This window comes from Anguilla anguilla, chromosome 3 (assembly GCF_013347855.1).
Source record: "Anguilla anguilla isolate fAngAng1 chromosome 3, fAngAng1.pri, whole genome shotgun sequence".
NCBI lineage: Eukaryota > Metazoa > Chordata > Actinopteri > Anguilliformes > Anguillidae > Anguilla > Anguilla anguilla.
Window position 1 is genome coordinate 27,972,120 of NC_049203.1, and position 19,198 is coordinate 27,991,317.

Genomic DNA, 19,198 nt, shown 5'->3' on the forward strand with positions numbered 1-19,198 from the left:
GGGACTACTTTAGAGCTAAGCATTTAAATGAATTAACTTTCATCTCTTGTCTAGTCTAATTAATTAACATGAATTAGACTAGCCCGTACACAGGGTAAATACACAAATACTCAGTTTCTTTATATTTTAATGTGCTCAACCAAAGAACCTCAATAACGCTTTTATTTAGCTCACCACGAATTTGCAACTAGTGTACCCTATTAATATGAATATGATTGCGAAAGACAGAAGAAGCGTTTATAAATGACTGCGCCAGGCTAGGTCCAATGTTTACAACATGCTTCCAAAATGTGTAGGCGATGCGATATACTGTACGTAGGTGTATACTGCGCCATCTAGTGAGTCATTGGTGTAATATAACATATCATCTCAAAACAGCCTGCCTAAGAGCTGTGCTGCCGCAATCATTCGTCGGCGGAGTGCATCTCCATCTCGGAGTCGTCTCGTGAGATGGACGAGAGTATGGTGTAAGAGGGAAAAAGGTCTCTTTCCGATGGCTGTGTGAGGATGCGACTGCCCAGCTCCATATTTGTGTCGGTCTCTCTTTTCACTGCTGAGACGACGGCTGCTCTCTACCTAAGCTCCACGTACCGCTCTGCTGGGGACCAGATCTGGCAGGGACTCACGCTCCTTTTTACGCTCGTGCCATCTGTACTGGTGCAGCTCACGCTTACCTTTATCCATAGGGACCTCAGCAGGGATAGACCCCTCGTACTACTGCTGCACATTCTTCAGCTAGGACCGATTGTCAGGTAGGCTATATCTAAGAATAAATGCAGATCCTTTAAGTTTGACTGCGTCTCTGTCTTCTTGTTACTTACTGATGTCTCCAAGGCGCTCAGTTTGCTGACATCAATGAGCAAATACGGCGAAGCACTGCGAAGAATGAAAATATGGTCTGATAGAAAGCATCGCCGGTTCGTCGAGAATATGTTTATTATTAAAATAATACATCCCGCCGCGTTGCTTTTAAAATATGCTGTCTAATTGTCTAAGAGATTTGGTTTCTTGTTAGCAGGGTTGTCAGTTTCGAATGGTTTTCGGTTAATGTGAAGCTGCTGTCATTTCTGATCCGTCGGGTGCATTTTCTGCTTAAGCTGCTTAAACGATTAAGGCATTTTGCATAATGCCACAATGTATATTTATGGCCATATTCTTTTGCATATCACAGAGCTGATGAAAACAATAAAGTACATTTAGGTAGAAACAAATGTAAAAGCGGTCAGCCGCTATTTCCGTCAATAGTGTTTTATGCAGTATAGCCCACCCACACTGCCGCATCTCACTGGGGTGGTTAGATTTGACGTCTTCCTCGCTGCGAACGCTGATTCAAGTTCAAGACGTACCGTATGCTGTTTTGTAGGAATGTTAAATTATTCGTTTTTTCTCTGGTGCCATACGTCAGGTCATTCTCATCGTCACGCATTAGGCTCTCAGCGCATGGTCTTTTCTTTTCAATTGAAAAAAAAAATCCCCGGTGTTCTGGTCTCTGCTGGGAATACACCCTTATCAAAAAGATTTGTGTTACCGTGTATAGCAATGTGCAGGTCCAGCCTGGAGTGGTAATGAATTTCACTCACCCGAGGAAGGCCACAGTGGCCCTGAAGCTATTATGGGAGATTAATACACAGACCAAAATAATTATTCTCAAATCCTTGTGGGTCTTGGTCTTGCTACTAAATCAATTTTGCTCCTCCTTCCTGAGCTAATCATGTGTGACTTGGGCCAAACTAGGAAGTCACTTCCATGGCCCCCCTCACCCACTCCTAGATTAAGAGAGCACACAGGCAGTGACTTTGCAGTCTTCTGTTGGCTGCGATTAAACAATGCAGGTGGCCTTTGGCAAAGCCAAACCAGAGACAGGAGTCACCAAGAGACTATGCCTCTGACAACTCCTCAAGCTCTGCAAAAGAGACAAGGATTTTTACACTTGGACTGAAACATTTTTTGCAGATACACCTAAATATTGCAATGCTTTCAGTTACAACTGCCCCTTGAGTCAGGAAAATAATGATCAGGCTAAAAGCCTCTTAATTCTGCCTGTTCCACTGGCTTCAATGACAAAGGAAAAGAAATGGGTTTTTGGGAAGGTGTTAACTGTACTGTAAGGTTACCCACAGGTAAAGGTGCACTGTATTTTCAAATGTACAACTGCACCTCCCTTACCAGCTCCTTTATGTAAGTACAAGAAATCCCCAGTGCATCCATCAGTTCCAGGTTCAGTACTGACTAAGGCAAAAAGTGAAAAAAAATAATAATAATAATAATAAAGAGAATGAAACAATTGCACTGGTAAGTACAGTCATCAGTAATTATTGCTCTTACAGTAATTTTGCTTTGGTGAGGAATGAAGCAGAGGTGTGAGAAATGTGTCTCTGCAACTAGCAATTACCAATTTGCAGTAGTGAGTAGTGACAGACGTACAGCTATTTTACAGTTTACCAGAAGTTATACTGTGTTTGTGAGTTCCCTCTCTTGGGCTGTGACTGTGTTTTTGAGTTCCTTCTCCTGGGCTGTGAATGTGTTTGTGAGTTCCCTCTCTTGGGCTGTGACTGTGTTCATGAGTTTATTCTCCTGGGCTGTGACTATGTTTGTTAGTTCTTCTCCTGGGCTGTGACTGTGTCTTGAGTTCCTTCTCCTGGACTGTGACTGTGTCTATGAGTTCCTTCTCCTGGGCTGTGACTGTGTCTGTGAGTTCCTTCTCCTGGGCTGTGACTGTGTTTGTGAGTTCCTTCTCCTGGGCTGTGACTGTGTTTGTGAGTTCCCTCTCTTGGGCTGTGACTGTGTTTGTGATTTCCTTCTCCTGGGCTGTGACTGTGTTTGTGAGTTCCTTCTCCTGGGCTGTGACTGTGTCTGTGATTTCCTTCTCCTGGGCTGTGAATGTGTTTGTGAGTTCCCTCTCTTGGGCTGTGACTGTGTTTGTGAGTTCCCTCTCTTGGGCTGTGACTGTGTTTGTGATTTCCTTCTCCTGGGCTGTGACTGTGTTTGTGAGTTCCTTCTCCTGGGCTGTGACTGTGTCTGTGATTTTCTTCTCCTGGGCTGTGACTGTGTTTTTGAGTTCTTCTCCTGGGCTGTGACTGTGTCTGTGAGTTTCTTCTCCTGGGCTGTGATTGTGTTTGTGAGTTCCTTCTCCTGGGCTGTGACTGTGTCTGTTTGTTCCTTCTCCTGGGCTGTGACTGTGTTCATGAGTTCCTTCTCCTGGGCTGTGACTGTGTCTGTTTGTTCCTTCTCCTGGGCTGTGACTGTGTTCATGAGTTCCTTCTCCTGGGCTGTGACTGTGTTCATGAGTTCCTTCTCCTGGGCTGTGACTGTGTTTTTGAGTTCCTTCTCCTGGGCTGTGACTATGTTTGTGAGTTCCCTCTCTTGGGCTGTGACTGTGTCTGTTTGTTCCTTCTCCTGGGCTGTGACTGTGCTCATGAGTTCCTTCCCCTGGGCTGTGACTGTGTCTGTGAGTTCCTTCTTCTGGGCTGTGACTACATGCTGTGTACATGTGCAGTCCGTGGTGTCCTGCTCTGGCAGGTCTAATGCCACATAGATCTTTATTTTGCTCAGTGGGCAAACTGCCTGCTGCATATAATGAATTAGCTGGGCAGGTTGCCCAAGTCCCAATACGCAGGGACCACATAAGGATAGAGCTGTATTTATTTATGACGATAGGATTGTGTTTACAAATGAGGATAGGGTTGTGTTTATATATAAGGAGAGCGCCATGTTTAAAAAAAATGAGGATAGAGCAGTGTTTCTGTAAGAGGAATAAGCTCTGTTCATGTCAGAGGAATACGCTCTGTTCCTATGTGAGGATAGGGTTGTGTGTATATTTTAGGAAAACACTGTGACGATAGGGCCATGTTTCTGTATGAGTATAGAACTGTGTTTATATATGAAGGTAGAGCTTTCTATAAGAGGAATAAGCTCTGTCCATAGGATGTGGCTGTGTTTCTGTATGAAGAAAGCTGTGTTCATAGTCATACATATGATCACAGCTCTATCATATATTAAGCTGTGTTTTTATGCACTGAACAAAAATATAAATGCAACACTTATCAATTTGAAAGATTTTATTGAGTTCAAAGGTAATAAACGTAAATCAGTCAACTGAAATAGATTCATTAAGCACTTATCTATTGATTTCATGTGATTGGGGATACAGATATGCATTTGTTAGTCACAGATTCCCCAAAAAAGAAGATACCATAAAATGAACATAAAATGAATACCGATCAGTATTTTGTGTGACCACCACTAGCCTCATGCAACGCAACACATCTCCTTCGCATTGAATTGATCAAATTGTTGATTGTAGCCTGTGGAATATAGTCCCACTCCTCTTAGCTACATGAAGTTATTGGATATTGGTGGGAACTGGAACACACTGTCGTATGCGCCGGTCCAGAGCATCCCAAACATGCTCAATGGGTGAAATGTCTGGTGTGTATGCAGGCCATGGAAGAACTGGGACAGTTTCAGCTTCCAGAAATTGTGTACAGATCCTTGCAGCATGGAGCCATGCATTGTCATGCTAAAACATGAGGTGGTGGTGGATGAATGGCACAGCATTGGGCCTCAGGATCTCATCATGATATCTCTGTGCATTCAAATTGCCATGGATAAAATGCACTTGAGTTCTCTGCCCATAGGATATGCCTGCCCATACCAACACCCCACCACCACCATGGGCCACTGTTCACAACATTGACATCAGCAAACCGCTTACCCACCCGACGCCATACACGCTGCCTGCCATCTGCCCTGTACAGCTGAAATCGTGATTCACTGGCAAAGAGGACCATTCTCCGGCGTGCCAGTGGCCATCAAAGGTGAGCTCTTGTCCACTCCCGTCGACTGTGATGCTGCACTGCAGACCAATCAAGACCCCGGTGAGGACGTCGAGCACGCTGATGAGCTTCCCTGAGGCGATTTCTGACAGTTTGTGCAGAAATTCTACGGTTGTGTAAACCAACCTTTTCATCAGCTTCCCGTGTGGCTGGCCTCAGACAATCCCGCAGGTGAAGAAGTCGGACATGGCGGTCCTGGGCCGGCGTGGTTACGTGGTCTGCGGTTGTGAGGCCTGTTGGACGAACTTTCAAAATCTCCGAAACGACGCTGGTGGAGAAATGAACATCCATTACTCTGGCAACAGCTCTACAGGACATTCCTGCAGTCAGCATGCCGATTGCGTGATCTCTTAACTCCTGAGGCATCTGTGACACGGTGTTGAACAACAAAAAACTCAACATTTTAGGGTGGCCTTTTATTGACCCCATCATAAGAAACACCTGTGCAGTGATCATGGCTTTTAATCAGCATCTTTATATGCCACACCTGTGCAGGAGATGGATTATCTTGACAAAGGAGAAATGCTAGCTAACAGTGATATAAACAAATTTGTGGGCAAAATTTGAGAGAAATAAGATTTTTGTGCACATAGAACAAATCTTTGAGGTATTATTTAAACACATTAAAAATGGCTGCAAAAATAAAAGTGTTGCATTTATATTTTTGTTCAGTGTACATAGGGTTACATTTTTATCTGAGAACAGAGCCGTGCTCATGTGCTTTAGCCATCCCATTAATCAACTTCAAGTTAACAGGCTAATAACCTCTGCAGTATCATTCATGAATTATTCTGCAATCGGTCATGTTAAATATAAACACTACTGCACTAAATATCTTCCCTCTCACTCTTCAGAGAAGCATCTTCACTCTCAAGCAAACATAAACAAAGTTAAACATGGGTGAAGCACATTAGGAAAACATATCTTTATAAGCCCTTATTTGTTGCGCTTATTAATGTTGTCTGTTTTTTTGTATGTATTTTATCTCATGGTTGCACAGTATATTGCAATATGCGTTATAGTCTCAAGAATGTTGGCCATTCCTATTTGCCTACCCCAAGGAGAAGCGTAATGGACACCTGTTTAAAGACATTATTGTGTTATCCTTGTTCATTTTATAAGTGAAATCATTTCTGTATATCATGTCTTCAGTGATGTGTGTCATTCTGTTGTGTTATTAATTATCAAATAAAATAAATAAATCAACAAACTGAACAGGACTTATGCTCTTTAATGATAAGAACAACAGCAGTGTGTAATTAAGCCTGGGAGGGTTTGCATTATTTAACAGCAGAATCCCTAATGTTAAATCGACTCTGAAAATGTTAGATCAAATATTTTAATAGCTAATTCAGGAAGGGACAATATATATTCTGGTGCAGTGAAAAAAACTCAATCAGAGTCGATTTTTCACTGAAAATGTGTATAGCAGTAAACAACAGTGTAATTAAGTCTGGGAGTGTGAGACTTTCTCTGATTGGGTGCTTCTCTGTGTTGTTTGCATCATTCTCTCAGATGCCTGGAGGCATTTTGCATCTATGGGAGTGTGGGGAGGGTGGAGGAGCCCTATGTCAGCATCACGCGGAAGAAGCAGATGCCGAAGGACGGGCTGTCGGAGGAGGTGGAGAGGCAGGTGGGCCAGGCGGAGGGGAAGCTGTTCACCCACCGCGCGGCCTTCGCCCGCACCTCTGTCATCCAGGCCTTCCTGGGCTCCGCCCCCCAGCTCACCCTGCAGCTGTACATCTGCATCCTGCAGCAGCGCGTGTCCATCGGGCGAGGTACGGGGCACGGGCCTTCTCCCCTCCACCTTCCAGCTCCCGCCATGCGCACCTCCACCCGTCTGCCCTTGGTGTCTCAGTTTCCGCTCCTCTGAACCATTTCGTCCTGTTCTCCCCACTAAAATGCCCAGTGTGGAATCAACTCTGACAGAGTATATTTGAATGCATTTGATCTCACTTCGACTGATATAATATCTGTAATACTCAACACACAACAACTGAGCATTTTACTGTGTGCCAGTGCTGTACGCAAGATTTAGGATTTATGGTTTAATATCAGTGTGAAATGTCAGAGGAATTGAGCACTCCTGCACTATACTTCCCCCCCCCATACTGCCACCCATGGCTGTAAATTCCTCATGTTCAAATTTCCTTTGTAATCCAATGTATCCAAGTAATCTGTTTTATTTCCACCCAGCTATAACGCCCCCTATCCACCAGGCCACTGATCCTCTGCAAAAAATACATCACCACTGAGAATCAATAATACTCCTTACTCTGGGACAACTTTCACTTTTGGCATAATCAGAAATAATGAGCTGTGCACAGCAGAAAGCTTTATAAACTCTGACAGAGTACGTTCTACTCTGATAGAGCACATTGGTCCTCTTGCAACTGAGCATTGTACTGTCACCACTGTTTGCTGATTTAGGATTCAATATTGGAAAGGGTAATTTGTGCTATATTTCAATCAATAGCATACCACTTGAAACACCAGAGAAGGTGCACACAGTAAAATATTAAGAGTTAAATCAACTCTGGTTAACTACATTTGATCTCTCTGGGACTCTGTAAAAGTTAAATGAACTCTACATGTTACACTACAGTTTCCACATCAAGTGGTGCAGTTTTGAGTCATGCCCTGAATAGTCTCATTATCAGCCAGCATAATGCCTCACTGCACAGGATGTGAGACTTATCAGCACAAGTTTAAAAAAGGAAATGGGTGTTTCTGTCAAACCCTTGTGTCAAAAGAACAAGATCTCCAGCTTGAGTGAGACATTGTAATGTGGGGAATACGATGCAGGAACATCCTCCCAAAAAAAAAAACGGGAAAAAAAAACACTGCAGCTAAATTTACATGACTGTCAGACAGTAGAAAAGTGTTTATTAGTGATATACTCTATAAATTCCAGTAGTACAGAAGTGGATTGTATTTAAATTAGATTTGAACTAGTGTTCATGTGTTATGTGTTATGCCCCCTATACAAGAAATGGGTGGCTCCTTCTAGAAAGAGTTACTGAGGTGTGCCACTCATGTTCTAAATTTAGCCAGCGCTGCTTCATAAGTACTGCCGGCAGACATCCACTAGCACCTCACTGATGTCTGCAAGGCAGAGACCCAAGACTGCGTTCCCTCCCTCGCTGTCTCTGGAGGCCTGATAACGGGGCTGGGATCAGTGGGGCAGTGCTCATCACAGGAAGAGACTGAAACGCTGTGTCTGCCTCTGTGCACGCCACCCTGACCGTGGGTTTGAAGTGCTCAGAAAACATCGATGAGTCATAAGAATGGCACATGGGCTGCATTGAAAGCAGTGTGGAGGTCTTATGTGTCAGACGGCCTCTATCGAAGGCCAGCTCCCTAGTTTGTGTTGGTCCCGGAGAGCTGCACGGTATGCCGGTTTACATGGTTTCTCAGTGCGTAATTGATCAATTAAAGCAGCTGATTACACATTTAACTCAGCTCATCTGGGTTTATTGGGTCTAGGCTCATTTCTGATTCTATGGTGAACACAGACCTCAGCACTCCAGGACGCAGACATTACTTGCAAATCATTATATTTCCTGAAGTCTATCACGTGTAAACAGATTAACCTTTGCATCAGGTTTAACCACTTAAATCAGAAATGAATCAGTTAAGCAGGGCTGTGCTGGTGCTTTAATCGCTGTTGTTTCTTGTTTAATTTCCCTCCCCCTCCCCCCCGCCCCACACACACAGGTACTCTGATGGTAATATCACTTCTGTCGATTGTGTATGGCGCCTTGCGGTGCAATATCCTGGCCATTAAGATCAAGTACGATGACTACGAGGTGGACGTGAAGCCTACAGCCTACCTCTGCATCTTCCTGTGGCGGAGCTTCGAGATCGCCACGCGGGTGGTGGTCCTGGTGCTCTTCAGCTCGGTACTGCAGATCTGGGTCCTGCCGGTGGTGCTGGTCAACTTCCTCATCTTCTTCTCCTACCCCTGGATCCTGTTCTGGCAGAGCGGGTCGCCGTTCCCAGAGAACATTGAGAAGACGCTGACGCGGGTGGGCACCACCATTGTCCTGTGCCTGCTGACGTTCCTCTACGCCGGCGTCAACATGTTCTGCTGGTCGGCCGTGCAGCTCAAGCTCAACGACCCGGACCTGATCAACAAGTCGCAGAACTGGTACCGCATGGCGGTGTACTACATGCTGCGCTTTGTGGAGAACGCGACGCTCATCCTGCTCTGGTACGTGTTCCAGACCGACTTCTACCGCTTCGTCTGCTCGCCCCTGCTGGTCCTGCAGCTGCTGGTGGGCTATGCCATCGGCATCTTCTTCATGCTGGTCTTCTACCAGTTTTGCCACCCCTGTAAGAAGTTGTTCTCCTCCAGCATCTCCCTGGGCCTGTGGGAGTGCATCAACTTCCTGTGCCTGCTCTGCGCCGTCCACCGGGGGGAGGGGCCCGCAGAAAAGATGGCGCTAGAGCAGCCCCCCTCAGACAAAGACATTGCCAATGACACAGCAGAGATGAACGGGAACCTCAGCCAGAGCCTGTCCAGTAACCCGTGAGCCTTGAGTGGGCCCTACAGCGAGTGTCCATTCACTGGAAGCGCAGTGACGACATTGTCTCCGTATGTTGCAAGCAGGAGGCAGGGTAGGCTGGGGGCACGGCCACATACAGCATCTGCCCAAAGCAGCGAATCGGAATTAGGCTGTAGGTCGATTTCCTACGTGTGCGGCATGCTGTTATTTATGACGCAGTTATTGATCACTTCATCTGACGAACGGGACACAACCAAAAGGATCCCTGTTCCTTCTCAGAAAGAGATAACCTTGGAAAATTGCTCTGCAGTTTTTTTTTTTTTTTTCACGAAACATCAGCATTAGACTCCTCAGGACGTTTGGCCCCGCCCCTGAATGCCGGAGTACATTTTTACACCGTGAGTGACATGAACCTGCCTGTCTTTGCCAACTACAGTGCTACGATGCAAAAAACAAACCAGTCTGCATCTTATGGCTTATGTACCGTATACATTTACATAGATTTCTACATACCTTTTCCACTGAAGCATTACAGTATTTATGTACATAGAAATAGTTTGCTGGACGACAGATACAAATAATCATATGCTTAAAATGATGGTAAATGATCCACTTGCACATCATAAAAGGGACTACCCTTAAAAATGTTTTATTTTTTAGTTGAAGGGCTCTTGGGTTTTATTTGGTAATTCCTGTTTATGGCACCATTTTATTTCCATGTTTAAAATAACTTCCATTGCCATGGGCAAAAGGAATTCTATATAAAAAAGCTTTACCTCATCGCCTATCTCTCATTCACAGTGTAGCATCTCTTAAAGCTCGGACTACCAGATAGGATGGGTGCCTCAGAATTCTATTACAGTATAGCTGCTGTGAGACAGTTCCATTACTGTATCAAATAGCGACTCTCGAGTGTGTCATATGCCAGAACATTCCAGCATGCTCACACCACATTTAGAAGCTTAATGAACTGCACCATGAGAAATGCAGTGTTGAAGCCATTTCAGTAAGGCACCATGCACTGCTTTTCACAGTCAATTACCTGTATCTCTGTGCATCCCGATTTGTCACACTATGCTAGTTAGCATCACATGACTGCTATATATCTGCTAGAGTGTTTGTAAGTTGGAATGTTGGATGTAAATGGGTCTCTGATTTGTGCAATTCTTTAAAATGTGTATTTGTGTTTTACGTTTAACTTTTTGCACTATTTTTAACTTTTTCGGTGCAGTCATGCTAGGTTAAAAACAACTTATAATAACAAATGAAGGTAAATAGTTACAATGACATTCGAATATCCCAAAAATCTAAACTGTAAAGTGTACTCCACATATAAAATCCTTTTAGATGGTATTGAAGTCAGCTTATAGTAAAATGAGTATGAAAGCATTTCTGAGGGATGGAGCCATAATTTATATATGCCAAATGTGTATGTATTTATAACAATTAATTGTTTTTAGTGAATTATTGAGTTCTTGAGGGACTGTTTTCCAAGTCATGTATTTGTATTATACTGACCTCAAGTGGCCAAAGAAATTATGTTAATTCAAATCGCAGCCTGTCTCTAGTACTACATAAACACCCTTTTCCCCACAATTCTGACAACCCCCCTGTTGAAAACCCCTGTGTTGACTAAAGACAAGCCACAATGTTTATTTATTCTGAAGCCTGCATTGTTCCAAATGTGTCTTGTGATACAAATTGTTTACCTGTGCCATATCTGCCCTAATAGATTAGATTGACAATATGATTGAGCCTTAAAGAGCACACAGAAGAAGCTGCATTGAGCCCCACAATACTGTGTTGCTGTGAGAGCAGTATTTTAACAGGACCTAAAGTATCTTACATGTCTGCCAGTTCATTTGTTCACTGTTGGGTATTGAATGTACCATTGCACAACTTCAAGTATCTAGGTGTTTTCTTCAGTTGCAGCTTTTTGTCACATTTAACTTTTGCCTTAATGTAAAATTCATAATAAAAAAAATAATTTAAAAAAAGATGTTGCCTTTTGTTTTGTTTTTATTGAGCAACTTGCGTGTGTGTGTGTGTGTGTGTGTATACGAATAGAATATGGATCACACATTGGCAGTATTTTTTGCCTATTCACAGAAAATTATGTAGGAACAAACACTATTACAGGCCATAGTCAAACCTACTGGTCTAAAAATATTTGTATGAAAATCAACAGCAGGCTAAAGAGCAATGCACATTCAAATGTCTGAACGTGAAAAATAGATAAACTATTGTCCCTGTCTAATTTATCTCAGCCATACACATTTATTCAGCCTTGCTGTAAGCGGTTTGTAGATGTCTGGTGTGGTGTGCCATTTTGGGAATGAAGTCCCTGGAGCCTCACAAGGACCAGCAAGCCTGAGAGTTATCACCCAAGCAGTTTTCATACAATCCGAAAGGACGGTTATGCATGATAAACATTTGAGAAATTATGTAACCGCAATAATTACTGAGTGTCCTATGTACACCATACCCCACATGCTGTTGCCATGGAACCGTGATGACCTGCTTGCAGCGGGTACAGATTTAACAGGCAATAGATTTCCATACTCACTACCCACACTAGCCACAAAAGACTCTTTTCATTTCATCATACATTTCATACGAAATATGGCCTGCAGACATGCTGGCCTGGGATTTGGTCCCCCTCAGACCGGAAGCCGGACCGGGGAGTTATTGACGTCCGAATTCATCACAAACTACCGGTCAATTTCTCCCACGTCTTTTCATGATGTCGCATCTGCACTCCAAAAAAGAAATCGTTGGACAGCGGTTGCACACACCATTAAGTAGGCTAGGGGAAACTCATTAAGTTGAAGACGTCACATAGGCCTGTTCTTAATTATTGTATAACCACTGTCCATTATTATGTGAATCCAACAGTTTTTAATTTAGTATATCCGATGACTTATTTTTGAGCCTACTTCATAATATTGTGCAACCAATGTGGACTTTTTTTTTTTGTTTGTTTTTTAGTGAAAACACCACTATCTATTGGATATCGAAAGACCAAATTTACCCAGTCACCACGATAGCCCTGCACCATATAAAATGCAAGTTTTTTACCATCACAAAAAACTTAAGTGAAATTGCATATAAACTTGTATTGACATAGAAGTTAAATCAATAGACCAGTATCATGTCTGGTCAAAATCCCTGCTATAGATTTTTAGTATTATCAGTCACATACTGATGTTACAGTGTTGCTACCACATAATAATTGATATTTATGTGACCATACCACAAAATTTTGAGTGCACAATCATATCTATATCACGTAACAAAGTTCAGAATTTGGCCACATTTCATGTTAATCAAGTATAGGCCTACCTGTCAGGCAGAAGCCGTAGGGAAGCAGGATGAAAATGGGAAGAATTACAATTTCAACAAATGCATTGTTATAGATGACACCCGATTTACCAGTATATCCTCTGCGATCAACTAGTCGATCGCAATCGACGCATTGAGCACCCTTCTTCTAAATAAATGGTAGTACAGTAAAAGTTTTAGAAACTGTCAAAACAAAATCACAAATTAGATTAATAATTATTTTTTTAAATCACAATTTTAAAAAATTGCAAATAATGAAAATGTCATGTATTATGGTAAGCTCTATAAAACACACAACAAAATAAGAGAAGAGAGATTGGGAAGATTAATAACGTTTATTTACAGCACTGGGCCATTCCCCTGTACAGGATGTGCTCTGGTCTCTGGCCTTCCGTGGTGCAACACAAGGCAGAGCCCCCCCGGCCAGGAACCATGTGACCCAGAGACACTGCACATTCTCCACAACTGCAGCTGCAGCTCAACACGGCACACACACAAATCTCCACACTGCTCCAGACACGCTCGTCTCGCATCTCTAACACATGGCCAAGTGTCACTGAGGCAACACCACTGCAGGTTACACTTCAACACTCTACAAGCATGCAGCAGGAAACATTCAGGTTTTCAATACCAAACAACAGACATCCGTGTGTGTGTGTGTGTGTGAGCTTAGCAGTTGCATAAACGCTGCCTTTATGAAAGTCAGACAGATCTGATACTGAAGGATGAACCAGTCAAGGGTGGGTCACTCTTTTAAAATAAGACTGCCCGCCTATACATGGACTGTGAATCGAGAGTTATGTTTTTAACCACAAACACAATTCTAGTAATCATTCATGAAATAAAAAGAACATTATTATTAGACTATCCATTCAGCAATAAATGTAAACAGTTGGGGCAATGTGTGCAAAGAATGTGTACCACAAATATGCAATTATCAAATATAAACTGAAGACCATTAGGCCTAGATTACATTTGTTTCATGTCAACCAGTCTTTCAGTTATTACTTTTTCCACAACACCACCACAATACTATTCCTTCATTTTCTTATGAAGCTTAATCTTTTTTTATTACTGCAAGCCACTCAATTTAAAATAACAATAAATTACAATGAAAATATTTTACAGTTTTAAAATTGCACCTTAAAATTAGCACCATAAATAATTTGAAAAGGAACAGACTCCACTGAGATGGTCCTTCAAATGATCATTGAATCTACAACAATTCTGACAAAGTCCAAATAAGAATCTTGAGACAGAACAGATGGGGCTTCTTGATCCAATTCCAAGTGTACAAAGCACGCACAATGTTTTTCCATGAGGGCAGAAACGCGCTTACAAACAATACTCTTCCCTCCCAATAAAGAATGGATGGAATGAATTAAATGATAGAATTACAAAAAAAGAACGACGTGTTTAAAATTCATACTGTACTACGTAGCCACATTCTTCAGCATCAGCAAGAACAAAATACACATATTGCTTCTCTCATTTCAGTCCAAAAACAGGATTTTTTTAATGCTAAATGACTTCCTATGGTTTAGTTATTTTATGTTTTAGCTATTTTCCAGCAAACGTGTATATTGTATAAACTATTTTAGAACCAAGAAAAAAAAAAACATGAAAAGTTACTTGAAAGAATGTCCTTACCTGGTCACATTTTACCAGGTAATCCATTTTCTCTGGCAAAAGCAAACACTGTGTATACGGCACTGACTCCAGTACGATACAGACGATGATTACTGTAGCACACAGTACCTCTGCGTGAAAGTCGAGCACACTGTAAAATGTTGTTATCAACGGATGCACAAATTGACAGAAGTGCACTCCACAAGTGTTCCAATATTTTTTTGCGAATCCATGGCGGTGGCGAGTTTTCACTTTTTTTTAAACATACATTTCATGTCGTTAGATTTCAGCATTAGATCTTCAAAGGCATTGACCGTTTCCCCCCACCTTTGCGTACGTCCGCATTTTTGTTGCTGGGTCTTGCACCCCTTCTGGTGCTCCTCGGCTAGACGGCCACAGCCACGGCGAAAACGCTGACTACACAGTACATGGTGCGGTTCTCCCATCTCACCGTACAGCTCCCTGCAGATGACAACACATGCTGTGTCACAAGCCACTGCCACCCAACATCATTACTGGCATTGTGTTTCATGTTCATTCCACATCATCATCATCATAATAATAATAATGTTATTATTAGTAGTAGTAGTAGTAGTAGTAGTAGTACTAATAATAATATCTGCTGAGTAATTACTGTGAAAGAGAGTGTATTCAGCTCAAATGCCTGGCAAAATAATAGGTAACGTTTAGGTACCATGAGTGTGACCTGGTTGACACTCTGATATGAGATAAGTCTGGCCAAATTTCAGGGATGGCCTTTGCTAATAAACCAATGGTCAGTCACTTCTTCTCATGAATCATGCTTCTTGTTTAGGTGAGGCCCCAACTGTGGTGAGGCAGAGATTCAAGCCAAAGCAGACCTGTAACATAAAGCTGCCTACAACTGGTTTACATAAATCACATAAATCAGCCTTGCATACAGTACAGTATCCACACACCTTACAGAGGGAGAGCAGTTGGGGGTCTAGACTAACTAAAGTCTAACAAAAATGTCAGTTTAAAGTTTTGGTTCAGTGTTGTGGAAAGGAAGGTCCAGGTTACAGAATAATGTAGGCACAGAATGCTACTTGCAAAGGGGCATATGAATATGAATATGACCCAGTTTTAAAACAAAAACTGTTTTATTTTTATCTGCACCTTCAGCTTGTGCAGGACCATAATGCTTTAGACACCTGTACAGACTTCAGGCTCACACAGGCCATTTTTCCCTAAGGAGTACAGAGATTATTTTCATGCAAAGTATACGGCAGACTTTGGAAGTTCAAAGAAAAGCATCAGGTCTTACCATCAGTGGCTGTGTCCCAGTAGCAGGAGTTAGCTGTGTGTAGGCCAGCTCCACTCTTCTGCATCACAGCACAGTTCACTGCGGGGCACAGAAATCAGTCGACAAGCAAGGGTAAGTGGCTAATCCAACTGTGAGCAAATCTGGCAGTTAAAAACAAGCTCTAAACAACACATAAAAAAATTATAATCCTGACATGAGTGTTATGTGATTACTAATGCCGGCAGAACCACTGAAGACATTTTATCTTGGAAAAAATGGGGCTCCACTTAGTGCAGATAAGGGAAAAAAGGGAAAATATTTAACTCATGAAAAAGTCTATGTATAAAGAACCAAATGAAAGAGCTACATTTCAGGTTTCAATTCAACAGATTTTATTAGTAATCAGTCCATAAAATGAAATGCCTGACTTAGACCTAGCTGGTTATTTGAAAAATATGTTGTAATGGAGTTACACTGGCCTGTCCATCCATATAAAAAGCCATACCAATGTATTTGAAGGGCTTCCCCTGTTTGACCAACTGGGTGAGAGAGTGTTCCACGATGCTCGCTGTCCATTGGTTCACTTTGTTCTGGTTATAGTCCATGCCCCCGATGATCCCTTCAATACACTACAAAGAAAAGAGCACACAAACAATACTTCCTCAGACAGAGTGCAACCCCATGGCATTTCTGGATCATGAGACTCAGCACAGAAAACAGTAGCTGATTCTTATCAGTAATCCATGTGTTGTAGACACAGAGAAATGCACTTAGTGAGGGAAAGACAGCAGGGCTACTGTAAAAATCACTGTCCAGTTCTGTCTGAGTAAACATGAACAGTCAGAATAACTACAGTTAAAGACCAAGGATTATTCTTACAGCATTTTCTTTGGCCTACGCAAAGACACCACCTGCTTAAATAATCTAAACCAAAACAGATTTTTATAACATTTCAATTCAGTTTACCTCTTTAACATAGTTACTTGCTTCATCTGGGTTGAAGAGTACCTGCAAATTGACAAAAGGTTTAAAACGGAAACAGGTGATATGCCATGAAAACAAGAAAATGCAGCCACGTCAACAATAGATTCTGGTCCCACTGCAAACTGTCAAATACAATGACTATAAATTGATACGAAAAGCTGTGACTCTTAATTCATGCTGTCAAGGTCCAGATTCAGAATCATATATGTCAAGATTTAACTAGTCTTATTTAATATAAAATGATTCCCTGGCCGGCGCAATGGTGTGATAATTTAAGTTTTATAGCGCTAGGAATTGAGTCATCGTTTAATTTTGAATTCATGAATACAAATCAATTGTAGCTTTCTACACTGCGTGGTCTTGCCACATTATTTTACAATCACAGATCACGAGACTCCGGACGCAACCAGGGTTACATTGGAGGTAACATACTTTAAGTTAGTTAATCAACAACTGCCTGGCGATGAAGACAATGATGCTGCGTCGTGGTGCCCATCTTGCAGATGTAATTCTTCAACAGACGGTGACAGGATGACAACTAACCTTTCCATATGTTACCGGATTAATTTGAACTCGTGAACACACCTTGATTGCATATGGACGATGTGCCATCTACAAAGATACGCGTCTAATGTACACAAACAAAACGGTTAATATATCAAATTGATTCGTAAGGCATTATATAAGCTAGCTAGCATTGGTGGCAGTAGCTATTTTAGGTACCAAATCTACCAAGCGAATCATCCTGTAGCTTGCAAGCTCCGCTCAAATACCTATTTCGTTAGTGATTGCCAATGGAATAATCTCTTACCTCTTCACCAGAGTGATATTCCTCCATTGTTTCAATTTGAAATGTGACAACTAAATGTGGTTTCCAAAAGAAATCTAACAAGCAGACGTAAAATCAGCTTCCCCAAGACACTCCCTTGTTTGTAATGCTGCGTTCCTGTTTAGCTGTCACAACTGATGGTCAAAGACCGCAAAGCAAGAGACTTTCACATCATAAGAAATAGTACCTTGTACTTTGTTTACTGCCACCTAGTGGTCAGATATTCGCAGAACATCTGTTCTCTTTCCAGAAAACGAATAAACCTTTAGAACATAATCGTTATAAGAAATATGTAGTAACTTCAAATGAACACTAGGCGGGCGCATCTAACAATGTCAAAACGGGTTCGTTCAAAATAAATAATAATAATAATAATAATAATAATATATTATTATTATTATTATCAGACGTTGATGTGAAAGTTTCCAAAATTGTACAGTGCCATGAAAAAGTTTTTGCCCCTTTACTGATTTCCTCAATTATGGCACATATGTTACACTGGTGTAACAAATGGTTTCAGATCTTTAGATAAAATGTAGCCTAATATGAGACAAAGGGAACTTGAGTAAACACGAAACACATTTTTAAAATTATTTAATTCAATGAAATAAATTATCAAACACACTTAAGTGCAAAGTAATTGCCTCCTTAAACACAATAATTGGTTTCACCACCTTTAGCAGCAATAACTGCAACCAAACGCTTAATTTGATGTCAGTCTTTTACATCACTGTGCAGGAATTTTAGCCCACTCTTCTTTGAATGACTGCTCATTTCAAGTCCTACCACAGCATCTCTATTGGGTTCAAGTCAGGATTTTGACTAGACCACTCCAAAACCTACATTTTATTTATTTTTTAGTCATTCAGATGTGGACTTGCTTTTGTGTTTTGGTCTGGCTGCATAACCCAGTTACGCTTCAGCATCAGCTCACAGTCAGATGACTGGACATTCTCTTAAGAATTTTCAGGTACAGACCAGAATTCAAATTGTTCAGATCTTGAGGCAGCAAGGCATCTCCATACCATCACACTACCAACATCATGTTTGACTGTTGGTATGATGTTCTTACTGTGAAATACTGTACTTGCTTTACATCAGACATAATGGGACCTGAATCATATCATCCAAAAAGTTCCACTTTTGACTCATCTGTCCATAGAACATTATCCCAGAAGGCTTTGGGGATCATCCAGGTGCTTTTTTGCAAAATTGAGATGAGCATTGATGTTTCTCTTTGTTAGTAGTGACTCCTGCCTTACTGCTGTCCCATGAAACCCATTTTTGCCCAGTCTTATTGTGGAGTTAAGACCACTGACTTTAGCTGATGCTAGAAGCCAGCAGTTCTTTGGATGTTCTGAGATTTTGTGTGACTTCTTGGATGTGTTTTCACTCCCTTGGATAAATTTTGGCAGGCCAGCCACTCCTGGGAAGATCCTTCACTGTTTCAAGTGTTCTCCATTTGGAGATAATAGCTGTCACTGTAATTTTGTGGGGTCCCAGAGCCTTAGAAATGGCTTTGTAACCCTTTTCAGACGGATATACAACTTTTTCTCTCTTACATCTCTTCTGGAATTTTCTTTGATCATGGTATAATGTGCTTGTAGAAACGTTGTACTGACTACTTCACTCTGATTGTAAGGTTCGAGAGAGGTTTAGATTAACCAGGGCTTCCTGTAATCAAGCCTGGTTTTGTTGAATCAGCTGAATCTATTAATCAATTAAGAAACTAAGGGCATAACTACATTTTCACATCGGTGATATGGGTGCTTGATAACTTTTTCATTAAATAAATGAAATAATCGTT

At 41.7% G+C, this 19,198-nt stretch overlaps 2 protein-coding genes across 2 annotated transcripts; one reads left to right on the forward strand and one right to left on the reverse strand.

Annotated features, from left to right (window-relative positions):
• Positions 1 to 362: 362 nt before the first annotated feature.
• xk (X-linked Kx blood group (McLeod syndrome)) lies at positions 363 to 9,763 on the forward strand. The gene is made up of 3 exons (XM_035408003.1): positions 363 to 752; positions 6,351 to 6,613; positions 8,553 to 9,763. Exons 1-3 carry the CDS (start codon positions 508 to 510, stop codon positions 9,368 to 9,370), a joined length of 1,326 nt encoding a protein of 441 aa, XP_035263894.1. The 5' UTR covers positions 363 to 507; the 3' UTR covers positions 9,371 to 9,763.
• A 3,238-nt stretch (positions 9,764 to 13,001) lies between these two features.
• On the reverse strand, positions 13,002 to 17,538 carry LOC118222131 (dynein light chain Tctex-type 3-like). The gene is made up of 5 exons (XM_035407467.1): positions 17,374 to 17,538; positions 16,545 to 16,586; positions 16,084 to 16,207; positions 15,600 to 15,677; positions 13,002 to 14,776 (listed from the first exon to the last, which is right to left on the reverse strand). Exons 1-5 carry the CDS (start codon positions 17,398 to 17,400, stop codon positions 14,700 to 14,702), a joined length of 348 nt encoding a protein of 115 aa, XP_035263358.1. The 5' UTR covers positions 17,401 to 17,538; the 3' UTR covers positions 13,002 to 14,699.
• Positions 17,539 to 19,198: the final 1,660 nt, after the last annotated feature.

Coding starts and splice junctions, on each gene's coding strand:
- LOC118222131 (XM_035407467.1), bottom strand. CDS start 17,400: ATGGAGGAATATCACTCTGGTGAAGAG. Junction 16,208..16,544: donor CAAGTAACTATGTTAAAGAG/GTAAACTGAATT, acceptor TTTTCTTTGTAG/TGTATTGAAGGGATCATCGG. Junction 14,777..15,599: donor CTGGGACACAGCCACTGATG/GTAAGACCTGAT, acceptor TGTCATCTGCAG/GGAGCTGTACGGTGAGATGG.
- xk (XM_035408003.1), top strand. CDS start 508: ATGCGACTGCCCAGCTCCATATTTGTGTCGGTCTCTCTTTTCACTGCT. Junction 753..6,350: donor CAGCTAGGACCGATTGTCAG/GTAGGCTATATC, acceptor TCATTCTCTCAG/ATGCCTGGAGGCATTTTGCA. Junction 6,614..8,552: donor GCGCGTGTCCATCGGGCGAG/GTACGGGGCACG, acceptor CCACACACACAG/GTACTCTGATGGTAATATCA.